Source organism: Brassica oleracea, chromosome C2 (genome assembly GCF_000695525.1).
Source record: "Brassica oleracea var. oleracea cultivar TO1000 chromosome C2, BOL, whole genome shotgun sequence".
Classification (NCBI taxonomy): Eukaryota; Viridiplantae; Streptophyta; class Magnoliopsida; order Brassicales; family Brassicaceae; genus Brassica; species Brassica oleracea.
This window is the reverse complement of record NC_027749.1, coordinates 9,056,176-9,070,036: the sequence shown is the minus strand read 5'-3', so window position 1 is coordinate 9,070,036 and position 13,861 is coordinate 9,056,176. Positions and strand designations below refer to the sequence as shown.

At 33.3% G+C, this 13,861-nt stretch overlaps 1 protein-coding gene across 1 annotated transcript; it reads right to left on the bottom strand.

Annotated features, from left to right (window-relative positions):
- Nucleotides 1-12,700: 12,700 nt before the first annotated feature.
- Nucleotides 12,701-13,806, bottom strand: LOC106325444 (putative xyloglucan endotransglucosylase/hydrolase protein 13). Its single transcript, XM_013763489.1, has 3 exons — nt 13,538-13,806; nt 13,294-13,500; nt 12,701-13,091 (listed from the first exon to the last, which is right to left on the bottom strand). The coding sequence occupies exons 1-3, from the start codon at nt 13,804-13,806 to the stop codon at nt 12,701-12,703; spliced, it is 867 nt and encodes a 288-aa protein (XP_013618943.1).
- Nucleotides 13,807-13,861: the final 55 nt, after the last annotated feature.

Genomic DNA, 13,861 nt, shown 5'->3' with positions numbered 1-13,861 from the left:
GATTAATTATTGAAAAAGAAATAGTTTTTGAGTTTGTATTTAATATTTGAGGTTAAATTTAAGATTTGATATTAAAATAGTTAGATTTTGAAGTTATGTTTAAAGTTTAGGGTTTAAAACTTGTTAAGGGTTTAGAGATTTAAAAGTCAAAGATAACGTTTTTAATAAGGCGCTATTAAAAATACGCTATCATAGCATTTTTAAGTATACAGTTCTATCATAGCGTTTCTAAATATACAAACGCTATCTAAAACTAACGGGTATGTCACCATAGCAAAAAGACAAAAAACGTTATCTTTCACTGCTATCAAAGCCCATTTTTTTTGTAGTGTATCTTTTCTCCTGGGACATTGAACGAGTGTGTGTGTGTGTCATTAGTGAATTATAAAAGTTCATGTCTCGATGATCACTTGAATTTGTTCTCAATACTTTCGTCATATGTGTCTTGCTTAGAGATGTGCTAGGATTCTTCAGAATAGGAGTTAATGATGGGCCTAAATGTTACTCTTGAAATAAGCATAATGGATTTGGTTGTTGGACCGTAATGGCTTACTTAAGGTGCTAGGGTTTCAGATGTTGTGTCACACAACAAATCGGTGAGCCTCCAAGCTTTCTCTCATCTTCACGAGAAACATGCAACCACGAAGAAGCTCGCGTCTGAATCAATCTATGGACACCGACTCAGCCTCACAAACTCCACCAACCACTCCAGGCTCGCAAACGTCTCCGTCGCCGCACGCCAGTCACTCCACCACCAGAACCTGTGGTTGAATCTCTCTCCGAGGAAAACTCTTCCGATGAAGAATCAGACGCTTCCCAAGAAGAAGCAGTCACTGAAAATCCTCAAGACGAACGCCCTGATGAGTTTCTTCTATAAGAACCAAGATACGAGGAGAGTCGTCGTGAGTTCCAGGTTCTGTTACGAGAAAATCCCGCACTTCTTCGACCTTCCAAGTTACCTCTTACTGCTTGTTTCCCCACGGTGGCTGCTACTAAGAGGTATCAGGATCTGAGAAACAGAAAATTTGTCACTCAGTATAGTTTCCCGCTAAACGAAGAGAATCTTCAAGATGTCAAGAAGGTGATTGTGGATTCAGGGTTGATCTACACGGTCATTGACTCTGACCCTTTTCAACCATGTGTAGTGAGACAATTCATGGCGAATCTGATGGATGCTGAGCCTCGAGGAGACGCAGTCGCTGTCTATGTTAGAGGCTCGCTTGTCAACTTCTCCCCAAGCCTGATTAACTCTCTGTACCGTATTACAACATGCGAAGAGGATCCTGACTGGTTGAACTACAACATTGATCGAGTGTGTGTGTTTCTGACGAACAATCGAATCCTCCGCTGGGAAGATATGAGCTCCAAGTATCTGACCGCTACGAATCAAGTGTTGTACAAACTTGTATGCGCCAACTGGATTCCAACCACGAGCTACACTGCTATGAACCCAGAACGTCTTCGATTCATTTACATGCTCTACCATCACCACAGCTTCAACTTCGGGAAGCTTGTCTACAACCAGATTCTGACAGTGGCCGAGAACTCAAGAACATAACGCTCTCGAAGAATCATCTTCCCCACCCTGATTCAGTAGGTGCTGCTTGTTCAGCGTATTGTTCCTCCAGGCTCAGATGATGAGGAATTGTCAAAGAAAAGAAAGCAGCGATTCCATTCTGGAGCTGAATCACGGCCACCAAACATTGAAGAAGACATTGAGCGCGCCATTGCTGGTCTCAAGGCCATCCGCATTTGCCTCAGGAGTAAGATGTCCATGAGGTGTTAAGATATTTTTCCATAAGTACTGATTTGTTTTTATCTCAATGTGCATCTATGCAGGGGGAGAATACCCACATCAGCAGCAGAACGAGGACAATGATGAAGAAAGTGGCTAAGTGAGAAAGACATGTAGCTGTCCAATTGTAGGCTCAAATTTTTCTTTTGACATGTCTCTTAACCATAAGAGAGACAATGAGCCTATGAGATGTAATTTGTTGTTTATTTTGGATTTCTCAGGTATGCTTTAAAACTATGCTTTTGGAATGGTAAAACTGTCACTAATGTACTATTCGGTTTGTATCAGTGACCGTTATAAGGAATGAATACAGTTTCGTGCTTCTGATGGTTGGATTATTAGTTTCTTCGATTCGTGTGTATGCTTTGTCTGGTGTGTCCTTGCAGGTAGCATAGAGTGTCACATTCAGATAAAAAGGGGGAGAATGTTAGCTCCGGGAAAGGAGCCGGTTCAGTGTAAAACAAAGCATGTGCTACACGGTTGGTTCGGTATGTGAGATACCGGTTCAAAGTCGTTATTGATAGATGACGTGGAGACATCGACTGAAAGGTCATTGCTTTGGTGATAAGCATGGAAAGATCTGGTGTTAGCGTAATATTAGGAGAGGAGAATATTATGTAACAGAGTATATAACTGTGAATCCTGTTCGGAATTGCGCTAGGCGCTACGCGTGCGGCTGGCCCGGGCCTAGCGAGTTAGGAGAAACTCGGAGAAAAATCGGAGAGTAATCGGGGCCTAGTTTTTAACAAATTAATATTATTAATAATTAAATTTATAATATGTAAAATTTAATGTTGGTCAAAATAAAGTAAAACAAACATTTATCTATAAAATAAAAAACGTACAGTCAAATTAGAAGTTATTTATTTGTCGTTGTCAATTGTCATCGTGTTTAAGCACCTGGGTTCGAAACTTATTTTTAACCAATTTAGTGTTTTATTTATTTTAGGTTCAATGAGTTCAAAATTTCGTTTTTACCCTCGTCTTCTTCCTTCTAAAGAGCCGCCTCTGGGTTTTTTTATCACCATTGTTTTCGATTCATCTAGACTTTTATGTAATTTACGTAGATATAATAAATATGTTACCCATTATTCATTTCCGTAGCATTAAATTCATAAAAACTGAAGATTTACGATTTTTTAACTGATAAGCCGCTTAAGAAACAAAATATAAGACGGTCGCGTTTTGTTAAACTACGGTCTACGTGGTCGATATGCGGATGGCCGCATAATGGCACAGCACCAGTCCAATTGGCCACGGACACTCACCGTGGAGCGTTAACTCGGACGCGTAATCGGCACTACGCCCGGGTTTTTGAACAGGGACTGTGACTAGATAAATTGTCTAGGTTACGGTTTTTGGCAATTGAAAAAGCAAGTACTGTTCTACACTGTGCTTGAATTGTAACAATTGGTGAAGCTTTGTCACCAGTTGTGTGTTGAGATAGGTTAAGGATTGGTCTATGTCAAGTCAGAGTTAACGTTGTGTAAACCGGATTAGACAGATCTTGAAAGATTGTCTAAGAGATTTTTAATATAACAAGTTGTGTTACTTGGCAAGTGTATCTGTTCTTATAAATTGGTATCCGTTTGATCTTTCAAGTTTAGATAATTTAGAGGTCAGACGTACTAAAATTCAAAAAAGATGTGGAATAAGTCTATTTTGAATGATCAAATAAAGATTATTTATTTATTTTTCTTAATTTTATTTTTCTTAATTACTGAAAAAACGAAAGTGGATGGTATACTTTTCATTATCATCATCAATCCAACCAAGGTTTCGTCAACGATACAGCAGGAAAAAAAGAAGAAAAAAAGAAAAAAGAAAAAGTCGATAAACCAAAGTTTTGTATCCAGAAACAGAAGGCTTCTTAAATTTCAATAAAGATTCTATATGACAGTTTTTTGAAACCAACTGTTTTAGAATCGACTTGGAACATCTCGCGATTAGAACATGATTAACCCGGGGTTCTTAGAGCATGATTAACCCGGGGTTCTTAGGATGGAGTTCTTAGCGGAAGTTAAGAAACTGTTTCTTAACTTTTTTAATTAAAAGTTAAGAAACAGTTTTTTAACTTCCGCTAAGAACCCCACTCTAAGAATCTCCGGTTAATCATAGTCTTAGGATGAAGTTTTTAGTGGAAGTTAAGAAACTGTTTCTTAACTTCCGCTAAGAACCCGACTCTAAGAACTCCAAGTTAATCATGGTCTAAAGTGTACTGTTCCCAAAGTAAATTAACTAAGAGATGACATATCAACAAAAAGCTTTGTTGACGTATCGTTATATGTTGAATTGTAAAAGTTTTCAGCTCTAAGAGCATTTCCACCTCCGATTCTAACTCCAGGATAAAATGAAAAATAGAATAATGAACAAAAAAAATTATAATTATAATTATTTTTTTGTTTATTACTGTATTTTTTATTCTATTTAAAATAAAATAAAAGTGAGGTTAAAGATGTTCTGATGGCACGCAATCTAGTTTTCAAAAATTATACGGTGCTTTACGATACATCATGCATTGGTTTCTTATTTTTAAGCATGACAGACGGCAACACCATAGTTCATGGTGCCATGTTGAAACTAATAAAAATTATACTACAAATTACTATTGTTTTAATTAATCTGTAAAATAATTTTAAAAACACTACTTCGGAAGAACATTATATAAGGTGAAAAGAATGATGTGTCTTCGTATACTTGTGCTTATATGGCTATCTAAATTAATTTTGATTTGTGTTTTTTTTTTAATTTTGTTTTGTTTTTAACTGATTCTATTAATTTTGATTTGCGTAACCGATAATTCATGTGACTGAATAAATTTATTGGAAAAAAAGAAAGGAAAAAACTGACTCGAGTGAGTAATGTATATCAAGTGGCGTACGTGTATGAGATGAGATAATGCACGAAATTAACAATATGACTTTTAGATTCAATAATTCAATATGTCTGAATTGAGCAAGTCACTATGATCTTTTCATCGAGATAATGTTTCCCCTCTTCACGACCCTAAAAGTGATTTTCCATTATTCATGACCCTAAAAGTTATGTTAATTTATTGAACAAAATAATCACAGAAAATGAAAAAATCTGAAGAACTTTCGATTAAATTGATAAATGTTTAAAATTTTCTTTTTAAAATATATTAATTTTAGTGTTTAGTTATTGCTCTTTTTTTTTAATTTATCCTTAGTATAAAGTTAAAGATAGAGGAGGTTACATAACATTTGCTTAAAATTAAAATGATAATTGTTACAAATTTCATAATGTGTGAAAAGTTTAAAATTTCTACAGAAAATATTAACTAACTAAATTGTGTTTAAATGCCATTTAATGTTGTGGTTATAACCATTAGGTGTCATCTTAATTTGTATGAAAAATGTTAAAATAATATTCTCTCTGTTTCATAAAAAATGTCATTCTAATTTTTATTTTGTTACATAAAAAATGTCACTTTAGAATTTCAATGCAAATTATACTTAATTACTAACTGCATTGATTTATAAATAATTTTATTTATTTCAAACATCATTGATCAAATTGGTGTAATTAATACATATTTAATACATTTCAATAATTTTTTTAATCTGTGTGAAAAACATACAAAGTATTGTTTTCTCGGAAGAACAATATTTACTGTTAAACAATGGCACTTACTGTTGGAACCATAATTCAAGTGGGTTTTATAAATAATTTAGTTAGCACCATGTACACAACTTCTTGAAACCCAATTCATTGGGTTTACCAATCTCTAGACTATAAAAATTCCGCAGTGCAACCTTTATACGAAGTCTAAACCGAATAATAAATAGTCAGATTTCCTTGATTAGGGTTATAAATTAAGTTATGATCCTTGATTAAAAAAAAAGTTCATTTCAATGTTAGAATTTACAGGTGAAATAGTTTCAAAGCATTTTATCATTAAAAAGACTTATCATCACTTTTGTGTCGAGATCGATACATTGAATCTTGAGAGCTTTTGTTGACATGTGATTGATGAGGAGATGTTTAAGAGATGAGTGTTACGTCCAAACACAAATGCAACCTTCTAAGATTTATTAGTTACCAATCTTGTCCATCATTTCTTATGGAACTCCCTTTCTCATATTTATCGATCTTCATTTTATTTGTTTGTTCTATAGATACCGAGTAAGAGTTCTACACGTAATGAACCAAGAGAACCTCCAACCATGGTTTTAGGAAGGGTTCTAAACATTTAAAAAAAAAATTAAAAAAGAGAATGGAGAAAATTTCTTATATCAAAAACTTTTAGAACCCCACTATATCTTCACATAACACTTGTAACCTATATATTGGTTGAATCTTAATTTTACAATTAATTTTTAATTCTCTAATTATAATTATTAAAATATTAATATATTTTTTTTTTAGATACTTTTTGGAGTTCTTATTGTTGGAGGTGCTATATAATATAAAAGGCTGGTTCAAAACGGTGTTGTATCAAAAAAAAAAGGGTGTTGTATCCATCTAAGCCTTTTATTGGATATACATGATTGTATTCAACGTATATATATTATAAAAGCGAGATAGATGCATGAGATATGATTTGCACTATTTCTCTAAAAAAAAAAAGAGATGATCGATACATTGAATCTGGAGAGCTTTTGTTGACATGTAATTGATGAGGAGATGTTTAAGAGATGAGTGTTACGTCCAAACACAAATGCAACCTTCTAAGATTTATTAGTTACCAATCTTGTCCATCATTTCCTATGGAACTCCCTTTCTCATATTTATCGATCTTCATTTTATTTGTTTGTTCTATAGATACCGAGTAAGAGTTCTACACGTAATGAACCAAGAGAACCTCCAACCATGGTTTTAGGAAGGGTTCTAAACATTTAAAAAAAAAATTAAAAAAGAGAATGGAGAAAATTTCTTATATCAAAAACTTTTAGAACCCCACTATATCTTCACATAACACTTGTAACCTATATATTGGTTGAATCTTAATTTTACAATTAATTTTTAATTCTCTAATTATAATTATTGAAATATTAATATATATATATATATTTTTAGAAACCTTTTGGAGTTCTTATTGTTGGAGGTGCTATATAATATAAAAGGCTGGTTCAAAACGGTGTTGTATCAAAAAAAAAAGGGTGTTGTATCCATCTAAGCCTTTTATTGGATATACATGATTGTATTCAACGTATATATATTATAAAAGCGAGATAGATGCATGAGATATGATTTGCACTATTTCTCTAAAAAAAAGAGATTATTTGCACTATTTCAACTACTTGAAATGATTATGTTCTGATTGATGATCAGTCAGACGTACAGAAATTCTGAATGTTATGCATATGAGTTTGAAAAGTATTGTAGTTGAATCTTTACTGACGTAAAGACAATAATTTTGAGTTGAATTATCGGTAACAGAGAGTTACGACGTTTACATGTAACTATGAATGGGAAGCTGAGAAAAAATGGTCCTTACACTGGAAGTGGTACGCCTACATTTGCCTTCCCATTCACCAAGTAAAACTGCTTCACTAGTGTTTCTTGATAAAATAAAGTAAATAATAAAGTGGTTCAAATAGTGGTACAGGTGGTTCAGGTTTGTGAAAAAAAAAACCGATGCTCTGTTAGTTACAGTTAAATACATTATATACACTTCAGGTTTGGAGTGTAGAAGGTGGACCTGCCTTTTTAATCCATGAACTAGATTCTGATCCGCTCTTAAAGGGTATATTTTTTGTTTTACATCTTTTTAGGTCTTTTCAATTGGTAATTTAAATATAGGTCTAATGACATAAAACATAATAAATAATATTCTAAATAATGATAAAGATAAAAAAAATAATAGTTGGACCATACTTTTATCAATGGGTCACACTGCTATTTTATTAGAATAGATTGCAAAATATATGTAGAGTCAGTCAAGTATTTACATTTTTGCCGATTAATATTTTGAAAAGAATTGAACAGGCGGTTAAAAGTAAAATAATACACTTTTAATTGAAATCCCGGCTACCGCAACTGTTTAAGGGCATTACTGGTTTTTCCGCTACTACTTGCAAACGCAGCTTTTGCGGTTGTTAACGGTTGACATCGTTTCGAAACAATCATACAAACCGCTAGAAATCGCTCCAAACCGTTTGAAACAATACAAATCGCTCCAAACCGTTTGCGGTTGCGGGTGGAAAAATAAATATAAAATTATTTTCAAAAATATTTTAAAATTAAAATTTTAAAATGGGAATATTATTAATAAAAATATATACATATTTTATATATTAATTAAAATTCACAAACAATATCATAATTCTTTTTATAAAAACTTTAAACTAACTATTTATTAGAATTTTTAAACATTTATATACACACATATATAAAGATATACACATATATAAAACGAAATAAAATATTTTTTAAAAAGTTTTATTATAAATCTTCAAAAAATATTTTATTAAAATTATAACTTTCAACTAATTTAATTTTTTTATAAATAAACATAATATTTTTATTAATCATATTATATTGATAATTATTATATTTTATTACAATAGTATATTTTTTATATTTTTATAATGTTATAATATGTTAATATGGGCAATTTATTATTAAACCGTTACAATATCTTATAATCAACCAGTCATAAATATCTTGCAAACGCAACAATTTTCAAACGTTAGACCAGTCATACAAAACGCTTAATAACGCTTGAAACCACAACCATCCGCATCTGCAAACTCCTACATCCGCAACCGCAATCGCTGCATTTAAACTAGGGCTGTCAACTGGGCGGCCCTACACCTAAATGGGTGTGTCCAGTTGGACATATATTTTTCTGGACCCAAAACATCCACACTCATATTTAGCCAACACCTAGTAACACCCAAACCCAACTTCACCCATCATCCAGCTGGACAGCCCAAACCCGCCCAATTATAAATAAATTTGTTTAAACTCAATCTAAGTCCAATTCTAATGTCGTTGAAAAATTATGAATACAAATGTGATGTAAAATAAATTCAATAGACTTCAATTTTTGATAACTGTGTTTTATGTAAAAAAAATTATAACTTTCTGTTTTAGATAAAAAAAATTATAACTCTCTGTTTTATGTAAAAAAAATTATAACTCTGTTTTATATAAGGGAAATACCATAGGATAACAATAAAAAATTTTATGTCACAAATATAGACTCTAAGGATCAAAATGACCAAAATGTTTCATTAAAGAAGTAAATATACACTTATACCCCTAGGGTTAACTAATCCAAACCTTAGGTTTAGAGTTAAGGTGTGGTGATTTGGGATTAAGATATTACAAAAGAAAATTTGAAAAAAAAATAAAAACAAATTTCGAAAAAACATTTTTCTAAAAAAGTTTTTTTAAAAAAGTTCGAATTTGAAAACATATAATCTAAAACTATAAAATAAAAATTAATTTTTTTTAATTTTTTAATTTTTTTAATTTTTTTATATATCTAGAGTATTAGAGTCTTTTTACTTCTTGTGGTCTATTTTTGTGATCAAAACTTGAAAATAGTCTATTTAAGAGAACTGCCCTTTATATGGTTCAGGCCGGAGAAATCAAGTCACAAAATCGCAGATGAGTCGTATAATTGATTTTTCAATTTTTCCCCAATATTGAAAAACCTTTTTTTTTATGTAATGGGCTAACCCATTATGCAATTGGATTGACTCAACTTGCCCATGGACAAATTTGGTGTTCACCCCAACTGGACCATGAAATACATGGACTTACCTATTATCCGCCCAACACAGTCTGGACTGGACCACACCCATGGGCACCCAACCAATTGACAGCGCTAATTTAAACCAGTCGGACCCTAATTGCCGGTAAAGTGTTTGACAGTTGAAGTCTCGAAGACCATTGAGATTTTAGCTTACTCGGCTAATTAAAAAAAAAAACAAAATTTTAATATATTTGTAGATTTTAAGTTGCAATCAAATTAGAGGACGCTTCATTCCCCCAAATTAGAGACTTGTAAAATCGAACTGATGACACATACAGCTAAACAAGCCATATCATATGCATGTTTCATAATACATATATTAACTATATATAGATATAGCTATTTATAGATAAAAAAATATGTAAAAGTTTGTTGACAAAATAGATAAAATATAAAAGATCGAGGTTAATCCTTCACTTTAAAAAAAAAAAAAAAGATCCTTCACTTTTTTTAAAAAAATTCTGGTTTAATTTTGACTTATGGGCTTGATTATGTGTTAAGAACCCAAGGCCCATGTGAATAAATATGAAAGAAATTTGGGTATTTTATTTTGTTCTCAGTGTAACAGTGCATAGAGTTTTGTTTTGCTCTGTTTTCCTGACAGAATACCTGTTTTCACTCTGTTATGACAAAAGAAAATCTCTGTTTAGTTGCTCTATTTTGGATCTCTCTGGCCAGGACCGGCTCAAGTAAATTATGAGCCCTTGGGCGAAAACAATTTTCGAAAAAAAATTTACATATACTTTATGGATAATTTAAAAAATTTGGACCATTTTCTTAATTTTTTTCTTCAAAATCAGGCCCCATTTTAGCACTAAATTATGCAAAAAACAAAGTGGACCCTGGGCCCACGCCCTTCTTACCCTTGTGCCTAAGCCGCCCTGGGTCTGGTTAGGAATAAATCAAATTTTGTTGATATTTTAAGGGTGATTTTGCTGAATATTCATAAGAGACAAAAGAATTAAGAATATGTCCATGCTACAGTAACGTAGGACGGATGTGACAATTAAAGCCTAATTTTTCCCGTTTTCTCCCTCCTAGCGCATGCGCGTGAGATGACTCTGGAAGAAAAAAACATGGTTGTTGTTTCAGACTATACTATATGTTGTATAGTATAGTAGCGTACAGTTTGGTACAAGTTCTACACTGATTTCAAAAGGAAAATATGGTATAATTGGTGAAGTTAAAAGAAAAATATGGTACAAAAAGAAATGCATAAGGTTAGGTTCAAAAGGAAGCATAACAAACATAAGTTACATGTGCAACGAAACTAGAAATATGGTGGCCGTGGGAGGCACCGCAACATATATGTCAGCATTTATGTTGGTAGAATACACAGGAAGGAGACAATACTATATTCAGTGTAGTATGGACAGATCGTTAAAAACCATAGACCTCCACGTTCAAAGGAATTCAGTGTCTGTAATGAGAGTTATTGAACCATAGCAAATAGAGAACCCGGGGGAAAATATGTAATTTTAAAGATAAAAGAATAGAAAACATGATTGTTTAGTTTGATGAAAGAAGGAACACATAATATAACTGAATATGTCTGACACAGCGTCACTGCATAAAAGTTCCATGTTAGAAAAATAATAGCATGCCTTTTGGTGGCTCTGCATAGTACATGTAGGACATGTGATAGAAAACAGATATGGTTAAAAGAGAATTTTAAAGCGCAATGGGAGGACAACAATATATGCATAATGTTAAAAACTAAAGTATACTAGCACTTTGTTTATACCTTTTGGGAAGTTATGCACTAGTACGTAAAAGAGATATTTTTATCCATTTTTACTATACATGAGAACGAAATAGTATGCATGGCGTCGTGAAAGGAAGTGAAAGATGTTGTACTATAGGTAACATAGTATAGTATGGTAACCTAGACACAAACATAAGATCAATCATTTTAGTGTATTTCACAATGATGTAACCAATTGGGGTTGCAAGTTGTGTTACAGCTGCGCAACTTTATACATAACAACCTTAATAGGAGTCTAGTTTAGTTTCGTCCCAAAATTGATGTTGAGAGAAATGTGTACACGATAAATACAAGTAGTATTCAAGATACATTAACGAGAAGACAAAAATTAAAACATATAACGATAATAAGTATTATTATGACAGAAAATGTAGGGTTCCCATTAATATTATTTTTTTGAACTGCGACTCAGCCAACTGTGACTCATCCAATTCTCCTGCTGAGCATCTGAAAGAGCTACTTTAATGCCTTTATCCAACGCAAATTGAAGTAATTGTTGGTTCTTTTCCATTCAGTATGTTTGAACTCTGTCTGATACAAACGCTCGGGCAACCCTAACTCCTCCATCCTATATCAGCAAAGGGCAATTGTCAAGATCGTCAAACCATGTAAGTTTCCTATTCAATTGTGCATAATAGTAAAGTTTGCTATTGAATTGTGTATAATAGTATATACATCATAATACAAATATATACTAACAAGTACATGCGGTATATGTTATTGGGATTATGCAAAAGGACGATTGCAACACAACTACTTTACAATAATCTACCAACATGGTTTAGCGCAGACACCATACAATTCCAAGTATATATTTGCAGGCACAACACAGTTTTTTGACCATACTACAAACATTCCACACATAGTATAGTCTGAGCATTCAAAACCATCAAACCCACTCAAGCTTACACCTACATCTTCCAACTAACATCTGTTAACTGTGCATGTAGACATCTATATGCATGACAACAAAATTATATATGCTAAAAATATCAGGAAAATACAACTTCACATTCACCAACAAACATGGTACACATCGATCTTGCAAAAGGGTGAGAAATGAAGATGATTCATTTACTGTTTATAGACAAAATCATGTTTTCCCTTTTTACGCGCAGACAAAGGTTTTTTTCTCAAAAAATCACCATAATATATAACATATCATAGCCACAAAGAAGTAATGGTTATAAACTTAATTTTTCTTATGCTATGGACATGTCGCCTAATTTCCCATATTTTAATATATGAAAAATACAATAGCGTAGTCAATTATGACAGATGACCAAGAATATAATCAATAAACCAACAAGGGGAACAAATCTTAGAAATTCAAAAGAATAACAAAACCATGAGGTTAACTTAAAAAGGAAGAAACTGCATCAAGTGCTTCAATTTTCATGGTAACACCACATCAGCCGAGGTTACATTCCGTGGGTAGACCTAGAGGGAACCTCTTGTAATCAGTACAATAGTTATAGATCAAATACTCATCTTGCACCCACTTCATCTGTCCCATCTGATTGGAGTTAAGTGTAGTCCACATCCACGAGTTGCTATTCGCATTGCACGTAACCCAGTTCCATATTGAAGTTCGACTACAGCAGTCTACGTCACTGAAACTCCTGTAGTAAGCGCTGAATGGAGCATTAGACCAACCGGTCTTGACTCGACCACCTTGCGTCGCCCAATCATCAGCTTCCCATAGACTCGAGTATATTTTCATCGGGTGGCTCTTCGGGTAAGCCACACCGTGAGCCTCATTGTTCTTGAACACCCGGATCGGGATACCGTCCACAAGAAAGCTTTTGAGATCCTCAAAAAAAATACAGAACACAAAATCAAGAACCGTCATGGATCAAATCAAGATTCTAGAGGCAAGATTAGCTCTGGGCACAACCAGATGAAACATTCGCTTAATCGCACAAATTTTAAAAAGCTACTATATATAGATCACATAGCCACCAAATTATCAAAACCAACATTGTGTTGAACTACATTACTTACATGATGTTGAGAGGGTTCCAAAGGACGGTGTAAGAGTGGAAATCCGCGGTGGGATCGAACCAGAGATAGAACTGCATCTCACGGTTACCTTTACCTCCTGTGAGCACATTTGTATGGAGAACATAAGGTTGTCCTGTAACATTACCCAAGAACTCGAAATCCATCTCATCCCATGTCTCGCCTTTAGATAAAAGCTGTGAAAACATTCTTAGTGTAAGATTCAAAACCGTACCACTAATGTTACAAAAAATAAGCAGTGACTGTTCCTGCTGAGTTTCCAGCGACAAGTTTCATCTTCATATCGATTTTTCCAAATAGATACTCTTTCTTCGATTGAAAACCTGAACCGGAGATCTTGTCGAGAGTGCAAGTTAAGAGCTGTCCAGACTCAAATATGTTGGCACGACCGTCACCCCATGTGATATCGAAGTTGTCGTAGAAACTTCCCGTGCATACGCCGATCAAGAGCAGAAGAGACGACGTCAACATCAATTTGGTCTCAAACCCCGCCATTTTTTTGCTCTGTTGTTGTTGTTTTAAGTAATTTTTTTTTTTTTTTTTTTTTTTT